Source organism: Zonotrichia leucophrys, chromosome 7 (assembly GCF_028769735.1).
Source record: "Zonotrichia leucophrys gambelii isolate GWCS_2022_RI chromosome 7, RI_Zleu_2.0, whole genome shotgun sequence".
Classification (NCBI taxonomy): domain Eukaryota; kingdom Metazoa; phylum Chordata; class Aves; order Passeriformes; family Passerellidae; genus Zonotrichia; species Zonotrichia leucophrys.
Window position 1 is genome coordinate 14,080,916 of NC_088177.1, and position 22,303 is coordinate 14,103,218.

General features: G+C 38.6%; 1 protein-coding gene across 1 annotated transcript in view; it reads left to right on the plus strand.

Moving 5' to 3' along the window:
- The window catches only part of ITGAV (integrin subunit alpha V), a 47,931-nt gene that overhangs the window by 12,261 nt on the left and 13,367 nt on the right, over positions 1 to 22,303 (plus strand). Inside the window, exons 3-21 of the mRNA XM_064717785.1 lie at positions 4,519 to 4,610; positions 5,106 to 5,220; positions 6,470 to 6,531; positions 8,096 to 8,141; positions 9,564 to 9,689; positions 10,545 to 10,589; positions 10,759 to 10,802; positions 10,893 to 10,949; positions 11,341 to 11,393; positions 11,790 to 11,992; positions 15,441 to 15,632; positions 15,745 to 15,790; positions 16,354 to 16,455; positions 17,169 to 17,227; positions 18,226 to 18,380; positions 19,779 to 19,916; positions 20,409 to 20,476; positions 21,659 to 21,806; positions 22,133 to 22,225. Coding sequence (XP_064573855.1) covers positions 4,519 to 4,610; positions 5,106 to 5,220; positions 6,470 to 6,531; positions 8,096 to 8,141; positions 9,564 to 9,689; positions 10,545 to 10,589; positions 10,759 to 10,802; positions 10,893 to 10,949; positions 11,341 to 11,393; positions 11,790 to 11,992; positions 15,441 to 15,632; positions 15,745 to 15,790; positions 16,354 to 16,455; positions 17,169 to 17,227; positions 18,226 to 18,380; positions 19,779 to 19,916; positions 20,409 to 20,476; positions 21,659 to 21,806; positions 22,133 to 22,225 — 1,844 coding nt within the window. The remainder of the gene's footprint in view (positions 1 to 4,518; positions 4,611 to 5,105; positions 5,221 to 6,469; positions 6,532 to 8,095; positions 8,142 to 9,563; positions 9,690 to 10,544; positions 10,590 to 10,758; positions 10,803 to 10,892; positions 10,950 to 11,340; positions 11,394 to 11,789; positions 11,993 to 15,440; positions 15,633 to 15,744; positions 15,791 to 16,353; positions 16,456 to 17,168; positions 17,228 to 18,225; positions 18,381 to 19,778; positions 19,917 to 20,408; positions 20,477 to 21,658; positions 21,807 to 22,132; positions 22,226 to 22,303) is intronic.

The following is a 22,303-nucleotide window of genomic DNA, read 5'->3' on the forward strand; positions in this document are numbered from 1 at the left end:
AAGTACAAGTCCCTGTAGCAGTTACATTTTAGTCTGACAAATGGCATTGCATAAAAACTCTAGATGTTTTCTGGAATAAATCTTGTCAGAATATAGTTTGTCCTGCCTAGATATATTTGTTTGAATGGCTTTTTAAAGGCTTTTTCAAGGCAAGGTTGGATGGAGCTCTGAGCAACCTGTGGAAGATGTCCGTGCCCATGGCAGAGAGGTTGGAACAAGATGACCTTTAAGGTCCCTTCAAACCCAAACTCTTCTGTGATTTTATGATTAAAATGTACATCATTGGCTTAAAGACACATGTAGGGTATTTTTGGAATACTCTGAAATTTTAAGAGTACAAGAAAAAGCTATAAGAAATACAATAAGGCTACAGGAACCCTTATAGTAGTAAGGCTGATTATAATACATCAAAGCATTGGGCTAGATTTATAAATCCCTGGATGCTTAAATCTTACCTGTAATACAGTTTGGTTCATTTAAGGTAGGTACTGGTTTTTTGGGTTTATTTTATATATATATATCTACCACTAAAAGTTATACAAAGATAGATAAAATAATAATTAATTCAGGCTCTTCTTTGCAATAAAACACAGAAGTGTTTTATTGCAATGTCAGTGTTTTATTGCAAATGCTGAAGTCAGTCCTGTACCTTCCCATGACACATCTACTTTATGGTATAAAGTAGCTCAATATTTAACTGTGGTTAAAACTGCTTCAGTGAGGGCTCACATTTAAGTGTTTTCATGTTTGTTTTTCCCATCATGAAGTAAAAACTCAAATGGTTTCTTGTTTAAAGCGAGGGGATTTTTGTTGAGTGGGTGTTTTCCAGAATTCCTCATAAAAGTAGTTTCTCTTTGGATCTGAGAGAAAGGCTTATAATCTATTTCAGTTTTTCCTGGGGAGAATTCTGAGTGAGTATAGGTAAAAAAAGGTTTTCTTCTCTAATGGAGAGTTAACATCAGATTTAGCCTGTATCAATTTTTCATCTGAGACTTCTCTGTGTTTCAAATGTACAAATTTTCCACTTGATCTAGATCTTCTGTCCTCATGCACTTTCCAGTGCTGCAGCCATTCTCAAGCTGAACTCAAGGCTCTCTCCCTAAAACCCCTCACATAAAGTTTTAAAGAACCTAAAGAAGCTTTGAATATCAGAAAAACTCAATCTAAGGCATTTTAGCCTTGTAGCACATCTTGCTTTGTTATGTTTGCACTGACACAGGGCAACTTGACTGAGATGTTTGCAGCAAGTTTCCACAATAGAGGTGCTATAAATAACTAAAATCCAGCTTGCCAAATTGCCTCATGGAACACATTTTTCTGTGGGGTGGTGGGGTTTTGTAAGAATTCTTCATTTGTTGTTCAGGCCTTCAGAAATGACGCTGCTGGCTCCTGAAGTCATGACATCTGGCACATAAACTCCATTTGGCACACAATTATCTCTGTGGTCATGTTCGTTTCCTTTCCGCTTTGGGGATTTGGGGTTTTTATGTGCCAGCTTCTGGTTGTATCTGAAAGCACTGAGATTTCTAATATTATCATCCTCAATTTAGAGCTGAATCAGGGCTTTTTTAATACTGTAAAAAATATTTTTGTCCCTTAAACACCAAGGGAGATGCTGTCCTGGACACTGATCCTTCTTGGCAGCTGAAGGGTGCACAGGGAAAGGGCAGAGAGGAGCAGTTCTGGCAGCCTGTGCTGGTTCTTCTGCTGGCTCCCCCCTTCTCCAGAGCAGTCAGCATAGACCATGGGCAGGTGGCCTCAATAACCAGGACTTGGCTTTCTTTTTATTGTATTTTTTATTCTTATTATTCAGCCCAGACTTCAAGGAACTCATTTCCTTTACAGCTGAGATAAAATCAGGTTGATAATGCAGAATGGCTGCTTAATCCCTATTACAACACAGCCTTTCCTTCTAATTCTTGCCTGTTGTTTTAAACTTGAGTGGGAGGTTTGCATCCTAGACACCTTTATAGTACCTAGGACAATGGGATTCTGCTTTACACTATGGAACTGCTATGCTAGCTTTCATTTTTGCCACGCATACATAATAAATATCCAACAGAAAAGTATAAAATGCCACTCTGCAGCTATCCCCAAGTTTAGCACTGTTTAAAGCTGTGTTTGGCAAGTAGAGCTGAGACATTTCTTTGCATTCAAGAGTAGCTGGACAAGTAGAGGACAGAAGCCAAATCTGTCTTTCCAGGCTACGTAACCCTGGGTGTGGTTAAAAGATGAATTAACTTTTAAATCCCTGTTGGTGTCAAAAAGGATATAATTCCCAGCCCTGTGTTGCTGTCTTCTCCCCAGCAGTTTAGCACTGCTCCCCTCCCCATGCAGCCAGCTGGGTTGGAACCTCACCCTGCTGAATCCTTTTTTAGGAGGGTTCATTCTTAGGTGGGCCATGATGTGAGCAGGGGAGACACAGGCAGCAGGAATGAACCTGGGGACAGGAGCAAATGGGAATTGCTGCCCCTTTTGGGTGGCAGCTTCATCTGAAACTCACCCAGTCATGCCTTTGAGCAAAACTGTCTGCGGGTGGATATTCATAAAGACAAGGAACGGGAAAAATGAGTGTGTCAAAGATAGTTCCCTATTTGGAAAACACCCTGATTTGGTTTTGTTCTTCTGTGCCATTAAAATGTGGCATGCAGGTCTCCAAGCTACATTTTAACCTGTGCGAGGGTGAGAGTATAAAGGTTCAATGTACATGATTCTGTGCAGATGTGCTGATTATCAGCAATGATTTATGTTCAAGGTATATAAATCTGTGATGTGCTGACCATCAGCAATGACTTATGTTCAATGTACATAAATCTGTGCAGATGTGCTGACTCTTCAAGCCTTTAGCACCAGCCCAGTAAGAGATGGAGGGGAGGTGACAGAGGGAGGTGGAGTTTGAGTCCCCTTTGATGACATTAGAAAAAACCACAATAGTTCTCTGTGTTGCAATGTGCTTGGCATTGGTTTCTGTGTAGTTCTAATCTGAGAGCAAAAATAGTGCAGATACTTGCTTGCTTTGGCTGAGTCGGCAGATTAAGATCTCTTTTGTCTTTTCCATGGGACTTTCCTGAAGGAAGTAACACAATCTCTGCAGACAAAGCGTTCTTTACAAGGTGTAAAACAAGCAGGGAAATTCTGGTTCAAGTGGCCACAGTCTCTGATTCATAGCAGGGCTGGGTATGGGGATCCCCTGGCACTCTGCAGGTGTTATGTGGCTGCTGCCTCATAAATTCCTGTCATTTTGGGCTCTCTAAATCAGCCAGTTAGGGAACTTTGAGCAAAGGTATGTTTTGCGAAGTCTTACATTGATTTTCTCATTATGCTGGCTAAGTTTCCCTCATTTTGCCAATGAAAGTACACAAGAAACACCAAATAATTCTATTATTTTATATACATATATATAAACTATTATTATTTATTATTACGTTATTTGCTAAAAATTTATATTATAATAACATATGATATATAACATATGATATATATGATATATGATATATAATATATAATATATAATATAGTATATAGTATATAGTATATAGCATATAGATATATATATTATAGATATAATATTACAATATATATTATATTATATTATATTATATTATATTATATTATATTATATTATATATATTATATAATATATATTATATTATATATATACTATAATAATATATATTTGTATAATATATATTATATTATATGTATTATATTATATGTATTATATATTATTATATACTATTATTTAGTTATTTTATTATATTATATTATATTATATTATATTATATTTATTATATATTATATAAATAATAGTATTATTTAATAAATATTCTATATTATTATATTACTTGCTGGATATATATTTTCTATATATTTTCCATTATTTTGGCACTCACACCTGCAGAAGTACTACTTGTTTCTACCAGCCAGCATCATGGGACAGAGACACCATTGCAAATTACTCAGTTTTTACCTTGCTCTCTTTGCCCATATCTTTCAAGTTTGCAAATTTCCTGCTTTGTGCATTGCAGTGACACTCAGAATAGAGATGTTACCACTTGGTGGAATTAGGAGAAGGATCTCATTCCTGATTCTAGCCAAAGCTCACATGATTTAATGGAGGCAATATTTCTTTTAGAGGCATCAGAACTAACAGGGCTTTGGCTCTGCTCCTTGAGCAGTGCTGTAATCTGCTTGGAAGCCAAATATCTCAGCTATGAGGTATTTACTGTGTGGCTGTCAAACATGCTATAAACTTTGAGCTCCTTCAACTAATCAGCATTGTACCAATGCTCTGTATGCAAAAATAGCTGCTTTGGGCCCTTGATGTAAAAAAATACTAATGAATAATTTTTTAAAGCCTGTTTCCATCAAAGTGTGATATTCTCCAATGTTGCTGTCCCTGGTTTTCTCTGTATGCATCAAAACCAATGGCTTAGTGTGGGGGTTTTTTGGTTTTTTTTTCATTTTTTACTGAACAGGTTCCTGTGAAATTATGCTTCTTTTTTCTTTTCTTTGTAGGTAACAGAGACTTTGCTCCTGGTGATCCATTAGAATTTAAGTCTCATCAGTGGTTTGGAGCCTCTGTGAGATCCCAAAATGACAAAATCCTGGTATGTCTTTGATGCCCTTCAGATGCATCAGTACTGAGATATTGCAGTGGAATACAATGTGAAGAGATCCAGAAAACTTAGAATTTTAGCAAAATCCCACTAATCAGCATGAACTGTCTTTTCTTCAGAATTTCTTAGCTAGGCTTTGCTTCACTCCTTATAAACAAAGCTAGGAGCATTTTTTCTAGTTTTAAGGAAAGTAAAATTAGTTTGAGTTAGAATATGTTATAAATTCTTGATAAACACTTCACAGCTGTTGCTTTAAGAAAATATTGTTTCTAAAATTCTTGCTATAAATTAGATATTTATAAAATACAAACTGATGGTAATTCTGCCCCACTGCTGATAGTATAATTCTTCTCTAATAAGACAAGACACATCTGCCAGGTTTTTTGTTGCTTTTCTGTAGAAAAGTACAATTTCATTGTATTATTTGATACCCACCAGTATTTGGAAGAGGAGTTTGTTTCCTCACTGTTGTGTGCTCTTCCCTAGGCCTGTGCCCCTCTGTACCACTGGAGAACTGAAACAAAACAAGAGAGAGAACCTGTAGGAACATGTTACCTGCTTGCTGGGTCCAAATTTGTGGAATATGCTCCCTGCAGATCAAGTAAGTGTAGGGTTCTTGGGTGGCTTTTCACTTTGGAATTCCTCTTGTGTCGCAGTTTGTGTACATTTTGGAATGAAATGTTTTACAGCTATTTCTCCCTTCCATGTATAGCAATTAGAACAAAACTTAAAAACTAGATCCAGACATCTGAATTCTCTTTCATTTGAGGTCCATGGTGCAGACCTTGTTTACTCTACTGTAGGCCAGAGGAAAATCTTAGGTCCAAGGATCATTGGACCTTTAGGACTTCTGTTGTTGAAGGGACCAATTCTGTAGTAATCACTCAAGCCAAATTGTGTAGCAAGTGCTTTTTCAAAGAACAACTCTGGAATTCCTATGAAACTCAAGTATTTTATCATTATTCAAGTACATTAAGGTTCAAGCTCATTTTAAAAAGCGAGGTTTTGCAAAAATAAGTTCTGATGTCCCTGTGTGCATACAGATGTAGTAATGCATTGTTTAAATTATATAAACTGTTGAACATTTGGACTCCCATTTTCCAAATGCTTTGCATTTATTTCCTCTAGTTGGGCTGATAGATGATTTAGAAGTATATAACCTAAAAATTGAATGTTGAAGTTAGGATTGACTTTTTATTTGCTGAAAATCATTTGTGAGCAGCAGGAATAAAATCCAGCCTGTTCCAACATAACAAGAAGTTAGATAATAAGTATTAAATTAAATCATGCTAGTTACAGAGTCACACTTTCAGATAAGTGGCTCCCAGAATTTCTATTCTGAAGCTGTATAATCCTAAAATGGATTCAGCCATAACAATTCTTGTTGAGATGAGTCTCAGTATGGAGACATATTTTCAGCCAGGTATGTTCTTTTTGTTTTAAGTCAAATCAGCTTTCTTTTCCATACCAAAAGAAAAAATTATCCCCTCTTTTCCAAATATCTTATTTCCTGAATAGAAATTGCTAATGTATTTTCCCCAAGACTTTTGAAGATTAAACACAAAGGAACATGGGGTTGCTGTTTGCTTTGAATGTGCTAGGCTAGAACATGTGCTGATGTTACGTGTCTGTTAGGCCAGCCCTAAAATTGTTACAGCATTTGCTTGGGAGTTGTTGATAAAGAGGAAATACTGATTAAGGAGAAAAGTATTCCAAGGTTCAAGTTTAGGAGTGCAAGTTTACATAGAGAGATGCATGAAAAGTATCTGCAGTACTGCAACTGATGGAGTACTGATAAAGAGGAGAAAATTAAATTAAGTGTTCTTTTCTATCCTTTTTTTCTTTGGTAGCAACTATTGATGCAGATGGACAGGGATTCTGTCAAGGTGGATTTAGCATTGACTTCACAAAGGTATGTGAGTTTTTTTGGTCGTTTCTGTGGGTCAGCAGGCAGCTGATAGATAGAGCACTTAGAATAGCACCTGATACAGAGCACTTAGAATCACAGCTATTATGAAACCAAATGTTGCTTTTTCTGGTGGGGGGCTAAACCACAACCAAAAAAAATTTATAAATAAACAAAAAAATAACTTGAAACCACTTAAGGAGCTTTTATAGACCTGTTTCTCCCAACATCTTCAGAGCAGAAGACTTTCAGCTCTTGCAGGAACCATGTCCCGAACAAATGATCTGCTTTCCCAGATTCCCGCCATACCCTCTGCTGCAGCTGGCCCTCAAGTGGATTTAGTGTGATAATCAGGATTTTTGAGACCTGGGATTAGTGTTATAGCTATTGTTATAGCTATTGTTATTTCTTTAGGAATGACAACTCAGGAGCTGGTAAACAATGTGCTTGTGAATCAAATTTGATTTCTCATCAGCCAGCAGAAGTACAGGGGTGTTTTACTGACTTGTGTCTCTGCTGTGCTCTCCCTGCCTGTTCTAGCTCTGTTTTTTTTTTCTTTCAAATTCACAGTTACTTTTGAAATCCAAGCACAGTAAAGCTGTGCACAGATCTGAGAAGGCACTGTGGTGGTTTATGCTGTGCAGTGAAATGGTTGGGCAGAGTCAGGACGTGTTGAGACCACGCAAGCCCTGTTTGTGCTGTGGCTCTTTTTTTGGGCTCTCACATCTCAGGATGAGGTCATATCCCATCACTCCTTGCCCAGGGCCACTCTTGGATTTCCTCCAGAGGACACTGCCAAGTGCAGGAGAGGGCTGTGAGTGTTTGGGTTATTTTGCACACACCCTCAGGGTCACTGTGCAGATTCCAGGCCCAGTTAAAACCAGCTTTGGGCTCTAATCCAAAACCTTAGAGTGGGCAAGCCAGGGTGTATCTCCAAATGTCTGACCTAGATTTTTCTGAGTGGTGAATACAGGAGTTTTTGGGATTAAAACCTGAATAAGTGGTTTAATTATGCAGCAAAGTCTATGGCCTAATTCAATACTTACTGAGCAAATTCCCAACCCTGGGATAGCTAAGGTGGTTAAAGTTTCATAAAATGGTTTTGTGAATTGCAGTTGTGCCAAGAAATATGGAGTGGGGGAATTACATCACAGTTATTCTGAATTAAGTTTTTCTAGTGATAAGTTACAGAAAATGGCAGAGGCAGAAGATGACACTATTTTGTGTACTGACCCCAAAACACGATGTAACACTCTGAGTTTTCTCCTAATTTTGTTCCTGTTGCCATACATTTATGGGGGAAGAAGGGTCTATTAAAATAAAAACAAAATTCTGCCTAGAATTCTAAATGGGTGAAACAGTCACTGAAGGTTTTTGTTAGCATTTTACAGGATGAATTTCTAATTAATCACCCCTTCAGAAAGGAAAATATGTGATGGTCAGCAGAGCTACAGTGATGTACATGTGTGGGATTTCTTCCTACAAACATAGGATGTGCTGTCTGGTTTTAGATGTGCTTCATGTGTTTTTAATTTTTCTCTCTGTCTTCCTTTTTTTCTTCCCTTCCAAGGGAGACAGGGTGCTGCTGGGAGGACCTGGAAGTTTTTACTGGCAAGGTGAGAATATAATTTGTGTCACAGAGAAGATGGCCTTTATGATTTTTCTCATTATCCTCTCAGTCATTTTGATCCACAGTCTCCCAGCTGCTGTCAGAGTCTTTGTCAGTAAGAAAACTGACAGAAATGTTCCTTTGTCCTTAAGAATATCTCCTGAATAATCAAGGCAACCACAGATAATGATTGTAGCAGTAATAGCATAGATGTCCTTTGTGTTTTAAATAATTCCATGATCATTATAAAAGCGTTTTCCTGGCACATGGGATTTGTTTTCATCAGCAGAATAAGTTTCCTTCAGCATATTTTGTTTTGCTATGTACATGTTTCATAATTTGACAAACAAAGAGTGCATTTTCAATGAGAAATATTCCCTCTAAAGAGAATTTCATTGTTTTCCTCTGATGGCAAAGATGTTTTGCATTTGTCTTAATTGGTTTGTGCTGTGGGGCACATTTTACCTCTACCTGGCATTACCTGTGTACTTTGCTCCAGTGGGATTCAGGATTACTCAGCCTTTACCTGCAGCTCTCTGTTCAAAGGAGGTGCTGCTGTAATCAGGACACAGCTGCCAAACTCTGCTGCCTGCTTTTTAATGGAGCTTCTAACATTTATTAATAGATTTTCTGTATCATGCCAGCCTACATGTAGGTGCAGCAGCACAGGAGGCTTGCTCCAGTCCTGTGTTTTAAATTACAAACAAAATTGAATGATTAAAGCTAAACTGCAGATGCAGTATCATATAAATTAGGTTCCTGTATTCATTTTATTGCTTTTTTGGCAAAAGTGACCTTGTCCTCTTTTACTACTACCAAAAAAGCCCATTTGGCTCTGAATAGAAGACAATAGTATGCTTCTGAAAAGAAGATTTTTCATCCTAAACTTTTATTCCACATGCTGAGATGCTAGAGGAGGAGTTTTCCCTTCACACATGTATGAATATGTATGTGAAGTGCCATTCTGAATGGGTTTTTTTGGTGATTCAAGCTTGAATTTAGACTCGAAGAAAAGAATGTAAAGGAGTCACCACCTAGTGGCTGATGAAGTGAAAATGGAGAACATGGCAATGCACTGTGCTCATCTCATTTTTGTCCATTTTATTGGCTTCTTGTCTGCCAAAACAGGCTCTCCTGTTGTGGTATCTGAGCAAGGAGCACCCAAAGGGCTCAGTTCTGCACAGCCATGATATCTCACCCCTGCCTTTTAAGTGCTGCCTTAGTTTAGTCTCTGTTTTCAGTGAGAACTCTGTATGTGCCTTTGATTCAATGTGTGAACATGTTTTTGCTGGAGTGGGATCCATATTTTCACTTGTGTCCTTCCTGGTGCTGCTGGAGCTGGCCCCTTTTGGTTGCTGTTGTGGAAGTGCCACTGCTTTTGAGGGCAGCGAATTCTGTTGTGGATTTCAGCTCTTTTCTCTCTCTTTAGGCCAGCTGATTTCTGACAGAGTGACAGAGATTGTGGCAAAGTATGACTCCAAAGTCTACAGCACCAAGTATGATGACCAGCTAGCCACCAGGCCTGCCAGTGCTGCTTTTGATGACAGCTACTTGGGTACGTGGTGGGAAACCAGAAACCTCCCCCTGCAACACTCCCTGCCAACATCTAAATCACACAGCTGGCAATTCCACATCTAACAGACAGCAAGGCAGTGAATTCCTGAAAATGCACTCATTTATGTATGATGGAACTGTAGTTATTTTTTGTTTACTCCCTGCCACTGCTGGTGCTTACATCTAAATCACACAACTAGCAATTCCACATTAAACAGAAAACAAGGGAGTGAATTCCTGAAAATACACCCATTTATGTATGATGGAACTGTAGTTATTTATTGTAGTTATTTTGCCATTTTTTTGATTCAAAAAGCACGTGATGACAAAATAAATGGAAGCATTTTCATGATTTTACATGCCCTGTGATTCAAGCTGAATATGGGAATGGCAAATGCATGATTTTTATATGAGAGGTTAGTCACATAGGTGGTTGGTTGTTTGTTTGTTATTTAAAAGCAGCTGTTTCTAAATAACCTACAAAAACAAAATAAAAACGTTAAAGAATTATGTTTTGGAAGAAAAACAATGAGCAGTGGGAAATCATAATTTTCCTTCGTATATGTCTAACCAGACTCAGGAAAAAAGCAAGGATATACCAGGAAAATTCTCAGGATGATAATTTTAAAATTTTCATTTTCTGATCTCAAATTCCTGGTTACTGATGAGTTACAGCTGAAGCTGTAACTCATCAGTATTCCTGGAGCTCTTCATAGTCTAAGCTGCTGCAAGGAATATTTATAACAGTGCATTTTAAGGTGAAGAGAAGAGGACTGTGCGCAGAGACACTTGTGAAAAGTGTAAAGAGAGATGAAAGGTTCAATAAGGTTTTTAAAGCCTCATCTTGTCTCTGCAGGTTATTCAGTGGCTGTTGGAGACTTCAATGGTGATGGCATTGAAGGTAAGCCCCTTGCTTCAGTAAGAACATCATGTTAATAGGGTGGGCAGATTTTTCAAAACGATGGTACAGCGCACAGAGAAATGAATCAAGAGCTAGGAATGAGCTGCTCTGTTCAGCAGTCACTGTCTCTTGGGATCTGACTGTTATCTGTTCTTGCTTTGTGTTTCAGACTTTGTGTCAGGAGTCCCACGGGCAGCAAGAACTCTGGGCATGGTAAAAAAAATTTGAAACATTAAACTTTACAAAATATAAAGAAAGGTGATTATTGCTGGTATGCTGTAATGTGTATTTCTTCACGTGCAGGTGTCCATTTACAATGGGAAAAACATGTCCTCCATGTACAACTTCACTGGAGAGCAGGTGGGTGGCTCTGCTGGCTGTGGTGGGACACCAGCAAGACTTTCCTATAGTGCAGCAGTATTTAGAGTACTAGATGATAGTCTGCATATTGCTGGCTTGATTGCCAAAGCAACATTTTATGAATTCTGATGGAATTCTAATCTTATTTAAATAAAGGAAATGCTGCCTGTTTTGAGAGCTGGGAAAGAGCTGGATCATGAAAGGGGAAATGGGAAAAGTAACCAACATGTTTACTTTCTAAGAGTATGGAAGAGGAACAAAAAAGAAAGGAACAAATAAAATCTGTGGCATATGTTATCATCTCCCTGATGTATTTTGTGTTCAGATTTGTGTAAAGTTGTTTGTTTGTATCACTGCAACTCACAGGTTTGGTTTGAATTTTGTTTTCCAGATGGCTGCCTATTTTGGGTATTCGGTGGCTGCCACAGATATTGATGGGGACAAGTAAGTCTTCTCTCTCTTCTCACCAATGCCACCCAACTTGCTTCTGGAAATTAAAAAATAACTTTTATTAGAAGGTCTTTCCCACAATCTAGATTTCTGTCTTTATTGCTGGTTTAACACATCTGCACGACTCTTTTGCTAACACTCCACATTTGTTTTAACATTTGTAGGTTTGCTTTTGCATTTATCTACATAAATACATGTGTATATTCACATGCTTAAGGTCCATTAAATTTTTGTATATTTGTGTTTACTTGGTCAATAAATATTTGCTTTCAGTTGAATTTAAAGATAGTTAGCTTTCATCTGAGTGTTGACTTCAGTGCTGAGCTCACAGTGCTGAAGAGAATGAATTCTCCTGCTGCTGCTGAAGAGCTCTGTCCTGTTTTGGTCCAGTTACACAGATCTGTTTATTGGAGCCCCTCTTTTTATGGATCGAAGCTCAGATGGGAAGCTTCAGGAGGTTGGCCAAGTAACCATCTGCCTTCAGCGAGCCTCGGGAGGGTTTCAGACAGCAAAGCTGAACGGCTTTGAGATCTTTGCGCGGTTCGGCAGCTCCATCGCGCCCCTGGGGGACCTGGATCAGGATGGCTTCAATGGTAGGATGTTGATTTGTGGTATTCACACTCTCTGAAAAAAATTCTTTTGCTAAGGATTTTTCTTCTGGGAAGCTGAGAAGCTTCAGAGAAAAGGAAAACAATTTTTATCTTTTTTGCTTTTCCTGTGTTTTGCTCATGTGGGATGTGTTTGGAGATTGTTTACCCAAAGGTGATTGCCTGATTTGAATTCTGGTGTGAGCTCTTTTAACTCTGGCCCATTGGAGCCAAACTGTGTCAAGATTTTAGAAAGAGTAATGAGTTTTCATTATTATTTTTTTAACATTCAGTAAGTATGCTTTCTGTATTCTTTAGTATAGTTAGAGTTGGTATAGTATTCTTTAATATAATATAGTATTATAAAGTAATAAATTAGCCTTCTGAGAGTATAGTATTATAAAGTAATAAATTAGCCTTAATATATATAGTATAAATTAGCCTTACTATATATAGTATTATAAAGTAATAAATTAGCCTTCATGGAGTCAGATGCATCATTCCTGCCTTCATTGAGGCATTCCCTGCTAATACAATATTGATTCTTGATCTCACGGATGTGGAGGGTGATGCCACATGTTTTAGCTTTTATATTTTTCAGATTCTGTGCTGCTTTAGTGTGTGATTCTGAGCTTCATATTAGGGCATGGTAATGATTCTTTCTGTAGCTGGGGACCAAGGACAAATGATCCAAATCCCAGGCCCAGGAGCACAAACAATGTGAACTGAAGAGAGAAAAACAAGGATGGGACTTCATGGGCTAAAGCTGTAATTGAACAATTAGATCCAATATGCAAATGGACCAGAACTTATAAAAGTGAGAGACCCCGAGAGATCAGTGTCCATTTTGTGACCATTTTGGTTCACCTGGGAAAAATGGGCTGGGCTCTTGTGCTGCCCAAGGTGCATCCGTTGGGGCCTCCTGATAAATCCCTACTTTATTCTTTAGCCCAGCCTAGCTGCTGTTCTAGGCCAGCCTGCACAGGGCCCCAGGGGAGCCCAGCCAGCACAGAGAACGTGGATCCTGCTCACAAACCCTCAGCGCTGTAGCCGTGAGCGAGTGAGGGACGCTGAGGTTTAGACTCCCTTCGATGCTTGTGTGCTGCTCCCAGGAATGCCAACAGGAGTTCCATGGATGCATCGAGCAGAGGCTATACCACTGACACAGCATGGACTGCTCTAGCTCTCACACTGACCACCTGATTGTTTTCTAAGCCATGACCACAATGGAAACTTCAATAAAATACCTGACCCTCCACTGTGACCTGTTAGGACATCTTCAGTATAATTTTCCTCCTTCCATTGTTTAAAGACCATTTTCCTCTCTAGAGACACAATGATGACAGAAAAGAAGGTTTGATTTCAGATTGCTGCTTAAAAATGTTCATATAAAGAAGATCTTCCTAAGAAAAGAGTAGGATTTGGTTTTTTAAATTTATAATTCAAAATGGAAGAGTTTGGTGGAAATACTGCATAGCAGCTACAGCCAGAAGAGCTGAGTGTCTTGAGTGAGTAATTGGAAGAGAAGTTTGAGTCTGACACAACTGGAGCTGAGACTCTCCCTTCCCCAAGCTTCTGGTTAGTTTCTGATAGGAACAAAAAACAATAAAGCAGACAAGAATGACATAGTGTTGGGATGGAGATTTCCAGGAATCCTAGGGAGAACATTTTTTAATGCCTATTATACTCCAGTGTTGCCTAAAGAGTAGTGGGAATTTGAATTCCACCAAAAAAATCTTCATTTTTTCCACTCTGCTTGCAAGCTAAGTATTTTCTCTTAGATTAAAAATTACAATTGATGGTTACTTCAAATTCCCAGGTAGCTCTAATTTATTTTTGATGATAATTTCACAATGTAGTTGAAACTGAAAGAGACTTTTTTCGTTGCTAACTGGACATAGAATCAGTGTGTAGATGTAATATCACTGCAACTATTTACAGAAGATGTCAGAGAGCTGATTGCCAAAATTCCAGTCACTTGATGAGATTATCCCAAACATTGTTTGATTCCACCATACTTACATTTGAAATACACTGTAGGAAAGAGAATCATGGCAAAAGCTGCCTCTTTCAAATGGCTTTGCTGTTATTTAGTCTGTTTGTTTTGGGTTTTATTGCTCTGCCTCATTTGGGAGTGTTAATTAAAATGCCTTCCATCACAGTATGGTGCAAGATAGGAATTTTAACTGTCTTCCTAAGTTTTTACATAGGAGTTTAAAATACAAAACTAAACTTTTGAGTCCTTATTATTTTCATCAAATTTTCCCAAATTTCAGAAGAGAGGAAGGAGAAACATAACTATTCCAAGTAGTGCTTCATGTTGGGTCTTTAAACTGTCTGTGGAAATGTTGAAATTAATCATATGTGCACTTTTAAAGCTGTCCTCACAGATAGTCTAATTAGCATTTTGTTTCCTACCGTTTATTAATCATTAACAGTGCATACTTTTAAATTTAAGAGATAGAATAACTGCACTAACTGTAAATTCTCCATAAAGCATGCTGGCAAGCTATGGGATAGTCTGGATTTTAATATTTACCATTGGTTTAGGATGATTTAAATTTTCCAGAATTATTAATATGTCCCACCCTTTGGAGGAACATGAGCATGTAAATGAAATGGGAAGAGAGTCACACTTAGCTTTGTGGTTTGGCACCCACAGTGACTAATTCTGCTTGTTTTAATAATCTCAAAAGCATCCCAAATCCATATGATTTCACTGCAAAACAAGTCACCAAAGTGGAGAAGTTTTTGTAGAACTATTTCTCCCCTTGCTCTCCCTATAAAAGGCTGTGGCATGTCATTGTTAAAGATTTATACTTCATACAAAAAACCAGCATCCAATAATAAAAGAAAAAACAGGACAAAGGAAAGAAGTAGTAAACAAACAAATGTTGATGAGCATTTTAAAGGCTGGTTGCACTTCCTCCCTACTTACAAGTAATAGTTGCCTCTTTGAGCCTCTAATAAGCTTTTGGTAGTCTATTACTTACTCAAGATAGCTCAGCTGCTTTTGTAGGCATAAAATTAGCAAGATGGCTTCTGTTGCAGTGTTAGAAACAAAAAAGTTTAATAAAAGGCAAAGAACAAATAGAGAAGAACAGAGTTAGGTACAAGAAAGTTTTTGCTCTTGGTAAAACACCTCACAAAAACAATTAGTTTCTTAGTTCTCTTTTAATAGTAAATTGCTTAGGGAGACTTTTTGGCTTCTGTCTGATTAGCTATATTTAAGTTTGAGGTGAAGTCTTCAAAGTCTTATGAGGTGTCTTAGAGAGAAATGTCTAAGCTTCTTTCCTTTTTGAGATGAAAAAGTTTTGTCACTCCGTCAACAAAGAACTCATTCCTATCCTGACACACACTGAAACTGTAATATCAGAAATTATTGATTGATGTAAGCACAAACATGTTCTAATTTGCGTCTGGGGACGTTGATGACTCTTCTTTTGGTTTGCAGACGTTGCAGTTGCCGCTCCATATGGTGGAGAGGACAAGAGAGGGCTGGTGTACATCTACAACGGAGGAGCGAGTGGTTTGAATGCCATCCCATCCCAGGTCCTGGAAGGGCAGTGGGCTGCTCGCACCATGCCCCCCAGCTTTGGGTACTCCCTGAAAGGAGCCACAGATGTGGACAAAAATGGATATCCAGGTCCTCTGCCCCCAAATGGCACTTTGCAATAACGCAGTAGCAGCCCCACCCTTGAGAGACAGCCTATTCACAAAGCAAGGTGTAATGTGTGGTGTGTCTCCTCTCTTTCTAGACTTGATTGTTGGAGCCTTTGGTGTTGACACAGCTGTTCTGTACAGGTAAGGGTCCCTCTGTGCTTGACCCTGAGTGAAAGCGCAGTGGGGTTCTGGAGCTACAAAAAGAAGCAGGATCAGGGAAGTCTGAAAATTTGGCACTCCACTGTCCAAACCTCTGGAGGAGAAAAATCACTATACTGCTTTTATTAATGAGTGAAGCTCTCTGCTGCCTGAAATTCATCTTTCTCAATAATATGTAGTCAGGAAAAAACATTAATAAGCTGTCTTCAAGGCTTTCTGAGTGACAGTTTTCTAGATTCTGACGCAACAGTTTTCCTGATTCTGACACAGCAGCTGCAAACTATTACACTGCAATCCCAATATTCTCATCCCAACTTGCTCATTTTGGGAGAACATGTTGGTCTGTGCTATAAGTGGATAGGACTTCCTCTTTACACAGTTGTCCATGTTGTGGCTGATGGAAATGAAAGGGCACAGAAAAGCTTCATCTGGTCAATGGTTACTTGTTTTTCTTGTGGTTTCACTAAATACTGTGTGTTTGTGTATATTGCACAATTTGATGGGGAGGCATTCAAGTGCTCTTCAAGAGGATGTTTTCTTTGCAGGGCAAGACCAGTTATTAGAGTAAATGCTGCCCTGGAAGTTAATCCAACCATTCTAAACCCAGAAAACAAAGCCTGTTCACTGGGAGATGTAAAGGTTTCTTGGTAAGCAGAGTTTCATGTTTTCCTTTGAGGGGAGGGACTTCTTGGGTTCTAATTTTGTAAATTTCCAATTTTGAAAGGTCTTAGGAAGTCTAGTCAGCTAATTAAAAAAGACAAACACAGATTTTTCTGAAAGAACAGACAGTACAAAATAAGAACTCTCTGACAGCAGTTGGAGGACCAGCACTGTCTTTAGTAGATGCCAGACTGAGTCCCAAAACCTGTCCTTTTATTAATTAATTAATTAATTAATTAAATTTATTTTATTTATTGCTGAGCAGAGTAAGGTCTTCCCAAGACATCAGCACATCCCATGGCATTTGCAGTGGTTTTACCCACTAATATACACACACTGGGGCAGTGATCTGCTCTGTAAACTGATTTTGCTTCTGGTTCCCAGAATATTATCCAAACCCACTTTCCCTTCCTACTGCTAACTTTCTTTTCAGGGTCAGTATGATAGGTTTGAAAATCAGACCCATCTGAATACAGAAATAAACAGGTGATTGTCTCTAGATAAGCCAAGACTCCAGAACTTTGTAGTTTCTGCAATTCTGCCTACTTGTTAATAGATTATAGTTCTCTTCCATCAGTAGAAAATAGCTTTTGGGAATGGGCTAGAGTCTCAAAAACAGAATACATCTGAAAAGAAATAAATAGTGAGGAGTTTTAGAAGAAAATTAAAGTGTGTGAATTTTTTTTTTCCTCCCAAACAGCTTCAAAGTGAAGTTCTGCTTAAAGGCGGACGGCAAAGGAAAGCTCCCCAACTCGCTCAGTAAGTTCTGCTCATTTAAAAATTGGAATTTTTCGTTGTATTGTTTGTAAACGTGAACACTGGTCATTGTTATTTTCATGACAAACAGCTGGGTGCCCTTTGCAGCCACTGCTGCCACTGGGGTGGCATGTACATCCATGGGACTCTCCAGCAGGCTCTTTTGGCTGCAGTGGTGTAGAAGTCATTTCACCATATCTGAGACTCCAAACATATGTTCAACTATGTGGTTAACCAGTCTTGGAAAGGCCTTTGTATTTTACAGAATTTACAGTAACTCTCATTGAGGGGATTTTCAGACAAGAGTATTCAAATATGTGCATTGCTGAGCCTGAGAGACAGAGACAAGCCAGAGGGAACTTGTCACATCCTCTTGAGATCTTGACTCTCTGATTGATATCACTGACTTTTTTCATCAGATTCTCACATCAGAATCAGGAGTAGATTGTTTCAAACAAGTGTTTAAGTTGTGTCCAAGAGATTATTTAGTGTGGCAGGCAGGTAGTGTCTACTCATTGCAAAATCTTTTCCTTATTTTCTGTGGCATGTACGGAGGTGGTGTGATCTTGGACAGAGGCTCATATGAATATCTGTTATGTATTGTAAATTTTATTATCTATATAAAATATTTCAAGTAATTAGCTTAGCAATAGCATTTAAAAATACAAATGTTATGTGCAACACTGCTTAAAATTTTCTAGGGGAAAAAAATCTAACTCTAGTTCTTGCAGTTCTACAGCAATTATAAATTATAAATGTATCTGTGTTCTTAGATATTTCCAGTGTTTAAGGAAAAAGCAGAATCCAATTTAGGACAGCAGTAGTGCTTGAGATCTAATGTAATGGCAGATTTTACGTGGAAAGAGATGGAGGTTTTAAGAGAGGCAAGCACTATGTTTGTGTTGTAGTTGAAATCAGTGTTCAGCTCCATTTCTGATGGAATTCTGCACTGTGGTTAATGGAATGAAACAGCCCTAACCCAAACCCTTTGTCTTGGCCAGATTTCCAGGTGGAGCTGCTGCTGGACAAGCTGAAGCAGAAAGGAGCCATCAGGAGAGCTCTTTTTCTGCACAGCAAACAGCCCAGCCACTCCAAGAACATGACAATTACTAAGGGGGGCAAAATGAACTGCGAGGAACTCGATGCCTTCTTGAGGGTGAGCAGCCATTCATGTTTCAGGCAAATAATTTTTGGTGCTTTGTGTATTATAAGTTCATTGTGTTAGGTGTTTAAAGAAAAAACAACAAGAAAAAAATGCTAGAAAAACTTTGTTTTCAGTGGATGGACCTGAAATTACTAAAAGCATACATTTGTCCTGAATTACTGCTGCTGTCACAGCATGAATGATGCATCTTCTTGTGGCTAAGTTCCTGGTCCCTAAATGCATTGGAAATTCAATTCAGGACTTTGTTCTGGACTTCTTGGATAAGCCATCCAGGCACCAAATTAGTTACAATTTCCAAGGAACATGACAGTCAATAAGCAGAGGTTGTCCTCTCTGCTTTGGAGGTTAAAAATTGAAGAAAAATATGGACCTGCAACTGACAATCCACAATAAGCAAACGGCAGAGGAGATGAAGAAATTTGAAGTACTAAGTTTGCTTTTTCTCAGTCTTTCTGTTTTCATCCCCACAAATGTGAACAGATGCTAACACAATTAAAAAAATTTAATCAGTAGAAGAAACATTGTGTGTAGCTATGTAAGTTCTGTGCAGCTCAGATTTATCTCTGAGCACTTATAAACCAAACATAAACAATACTTGCTTCCCACTAAAAAAAACCCCAAACAAATACAAATGCTGGCAATCTTTAGGGATTCATGGAGGGTAGGTAATACGTTCTTTGACCTGACTTTTGTGAGTGGGTTATATATGTAATTAGACATCTCAGATCTCTGTGTTAGTAAAGATTTAGCACATTTCCACCTGATATTTTCATAAAGAAAGTAATGACCTATGTGAAATGATCATAAATGGGATGCAAAACCAGTTTAAAACGATGGGTAATCAATAAGTTTCTTCCCATAGAAGGTATTTTCTGCAACAAGATCCTGAAGTGAGCTCTGCTAGAGTCAGTGGTTTTCATTGCTCTCAGAAAGGAAGCAGAGTTTACACTGAGCAAATCTGTGGCAGATGTAAAACTAAGAGATGTAGGTTTGTAAGTTCTCTGAAAGGCAGGATCAACGTCTGATAAGCAGAAAGATTTCCAATGAACAGCATCAAAGTCAGCAACTTCCAAGTGCCAAGTAATAATTTCAGGAAGGAAAAATTGTAAATCCAAAGATTATTATCTCTGAGGGATCTTAGAAGCAGACTGAGGTTGGTCTGACAACAAAGAGCAGAGCTGTGTAGCCTTTAGGCTCTACTGGGTTTCCATGACTTAATATTTCTGTATGCTCCAGTTTTCCATGTTTTAAACAGGTATGTTACTGCTGAAATTGTGCAGGTTTTCTGACAAGAGTTTCCTGCTTTGAAAAGAACTCAGAAGTTTTAATGTTTTGGCCCCTCCATTTTTACTACATTTGAGTTGTGATTGAAACCTTTGCTTTCCCCAGGATGAATCTGAGTTCAGAGACAAGCTGACTCCCATCACCATTTTCATGGAATATCGTCTGGATTACAGAACAGCTGCAGATGCCACAGGACTGCACCCTATCCTCAACCAGTTCACTCCTGCCAACATGAGCAGACAGGTACCCTGCTCACACTGCCTGGCATCAGGGAACTCAGAGCATTGCTTCATCTTAGGGAGAAAATCAGACTAGTCCTGCAAGAGTTAATAGTCAAGGCTTTCATCCCTTCTCATGCCATGCTGCTCTATGTACATTATGTTTTCCCCTGTAGTTCTATTAAGCTAATATAAATAGTTTTTCTATTTCTGCCCTTTTTTACAAATTTTTACAATTGTTTGTGAAGAACATTAATCCCTTAATATGAAGGGATTATTCAAAGTATGGAAAGATGGTTGAGGTGAAGTCCTAGAATTGCAGTAGGGCAGGATGAGGCACAGTGACCTCCACATATAAAAACTCATTTGTTTTCTTCTGAGACTAATGGCATGAAAACATTTCATAACCAGCTATGTGGAATTTCTTTTAATGTGCTGGTGAAACAGTACTATTGAAGATGTATGTCAGAACAAATGAAGGAATTATTACAGCAGTGTGTGTTTGATTTTTGCATAGGCCCATATCCTGCTGGATTGTGGGGATGATAACATCTGCAAACCAAAGCTGGAGGTGTCGGTAGAAAGGTAAATACATGCCAAAAATACAAGGAAAAGCAATTTCCCTACCTGAAGTCTAAGACTCAATAGCTGGTACTACTTTTATTTAATGGATCTATTAAAATAAGCAGGACTCCTCATTGTATGCAATCTAAACTCAGGCTTATATGCCTTAAATAAAACCCATTTTCTGCTTTAGAACCTAATGTCTTTAGCATGTAATGCACCACCCCCATTCTCACCCCAGCCTCCACTATAAGTAGGCCATATTTATTTATTTATTTGCTAAGCTGGACACGTGCAGTGAGAATAAACCACTGCTAGCTGCCATTGTATCTCTGTTGTGTTGTTTAATGTTAGATAGACACATGAAGAAGTGATTTATCCAGCAAGGGAAGGAGTAGGGCTCTCTTGTCACATGTATGAAAAAAAAATTGTTGGTATTGGCAGTTATCTTTTATCAAACCTGAAAAAAAGAAACAATTTGTCAGTGGTAATTCATTCATGAGTCTGAGTTTGTTTTTTTTTTAATTTGTGTGGCCTAAACCCTCTCTTGCTGGATTATTTCATAATCTGTTTTTTAATGCATTATAGCATATGGACATTGTATGTAGATAGGACACTTCACAAGCACTAATTCACGCAAACACCTCAGTAACACTTGACATCAGTGCAGATACCCTGATGTATGCTTGTAGCTGGTGAAATGAAAACACTTTGTTTGCTAAAATAATCTCTCTGTGTCTGGAACCAAAGGTATTGCAGAGGTCTTGGCTCTCTTCTGTGTAGCTGAGCCTTCCCTTGAGTTTTTTTATAAATATGTGCTTGTACCTCTGCAAAGTGGGCCTGTAATTCAAAATGTGCACAGGGATTTAGCTGCCTATAATGGATTGTTCCAAGTGAGAAAAAAGTGTTTGTGGTTTTTTGTTTTGTGGTTTTATAGGCACGATTCTTATAAAAGAACATATAATACTTGCTCCATTTGTACTTACTTGATCCATGTAATACTTAATCTATTTGATTATAGACAGAGGGTTTTTTAAAAATATTTTTGAGCTCTCTTGACACTCCTGCAGCAAAGGCACTGCCTCCAGATTTCTCTGATATCTTTCTGAAATTTCAGAATGTCTCTCGTTTCTCTAAATTCAGCCACCTCCCTGCAATCTGAAACCCCAATGCAGAGCTGATTTTCACCCTGTTTTCTTGCAGTGACCAGAAGCAGATCTACATTGGTGATGACAACCCCCTGACCCTGATTGTCAGTGCCCAGAACCAGGGGGAGGGAGCCTATGAGGCCGAGCTCTTCGTGGTGGTTCCTCCCCAGGCGGATTTCATCGGCGTCGTCCGCAACAACGAGGTGAGACCCCAGCTGCTTCTCAGGAGTCATGCTTCACCTGCTGCTCTGGAAATCTCCAGTGGCTCCTGTTATTTCAAAGCACTGAGAAATGATCCATTTGTTCAAAGCCCTTCTCTTTTATAACCTTGAGAACAGGTCTGTCTTGTATCAGAAACATTTTTTCTCCTTGGAGACTTCCACACTCAGATTTTATGTCATTTTATTACTTGGCTGAGAAATGATATTAAAATTAATACAGCGTATCTAGGACTTCTCTCCAGCCTTTCATCCAGGTGCTCAGATGTAAAGAATGGCATTCCTTAGTGTTTCTTTCTGGTTTATTGCAGGCTTTGGCCAGACTGTCATGTGCTTTTAAAACAGAGAATCAGACTCGCATGGTGGTTTGTGACCTGGGCAACCCCATGAAAGCAGGAACTAAGGTAAGGTCTGGTGCAACAGGTGCCTGGTAGCTCACCCAGGGGGCATTTTCCTTAATCACAGCAGGGTTTGGGTAGGAA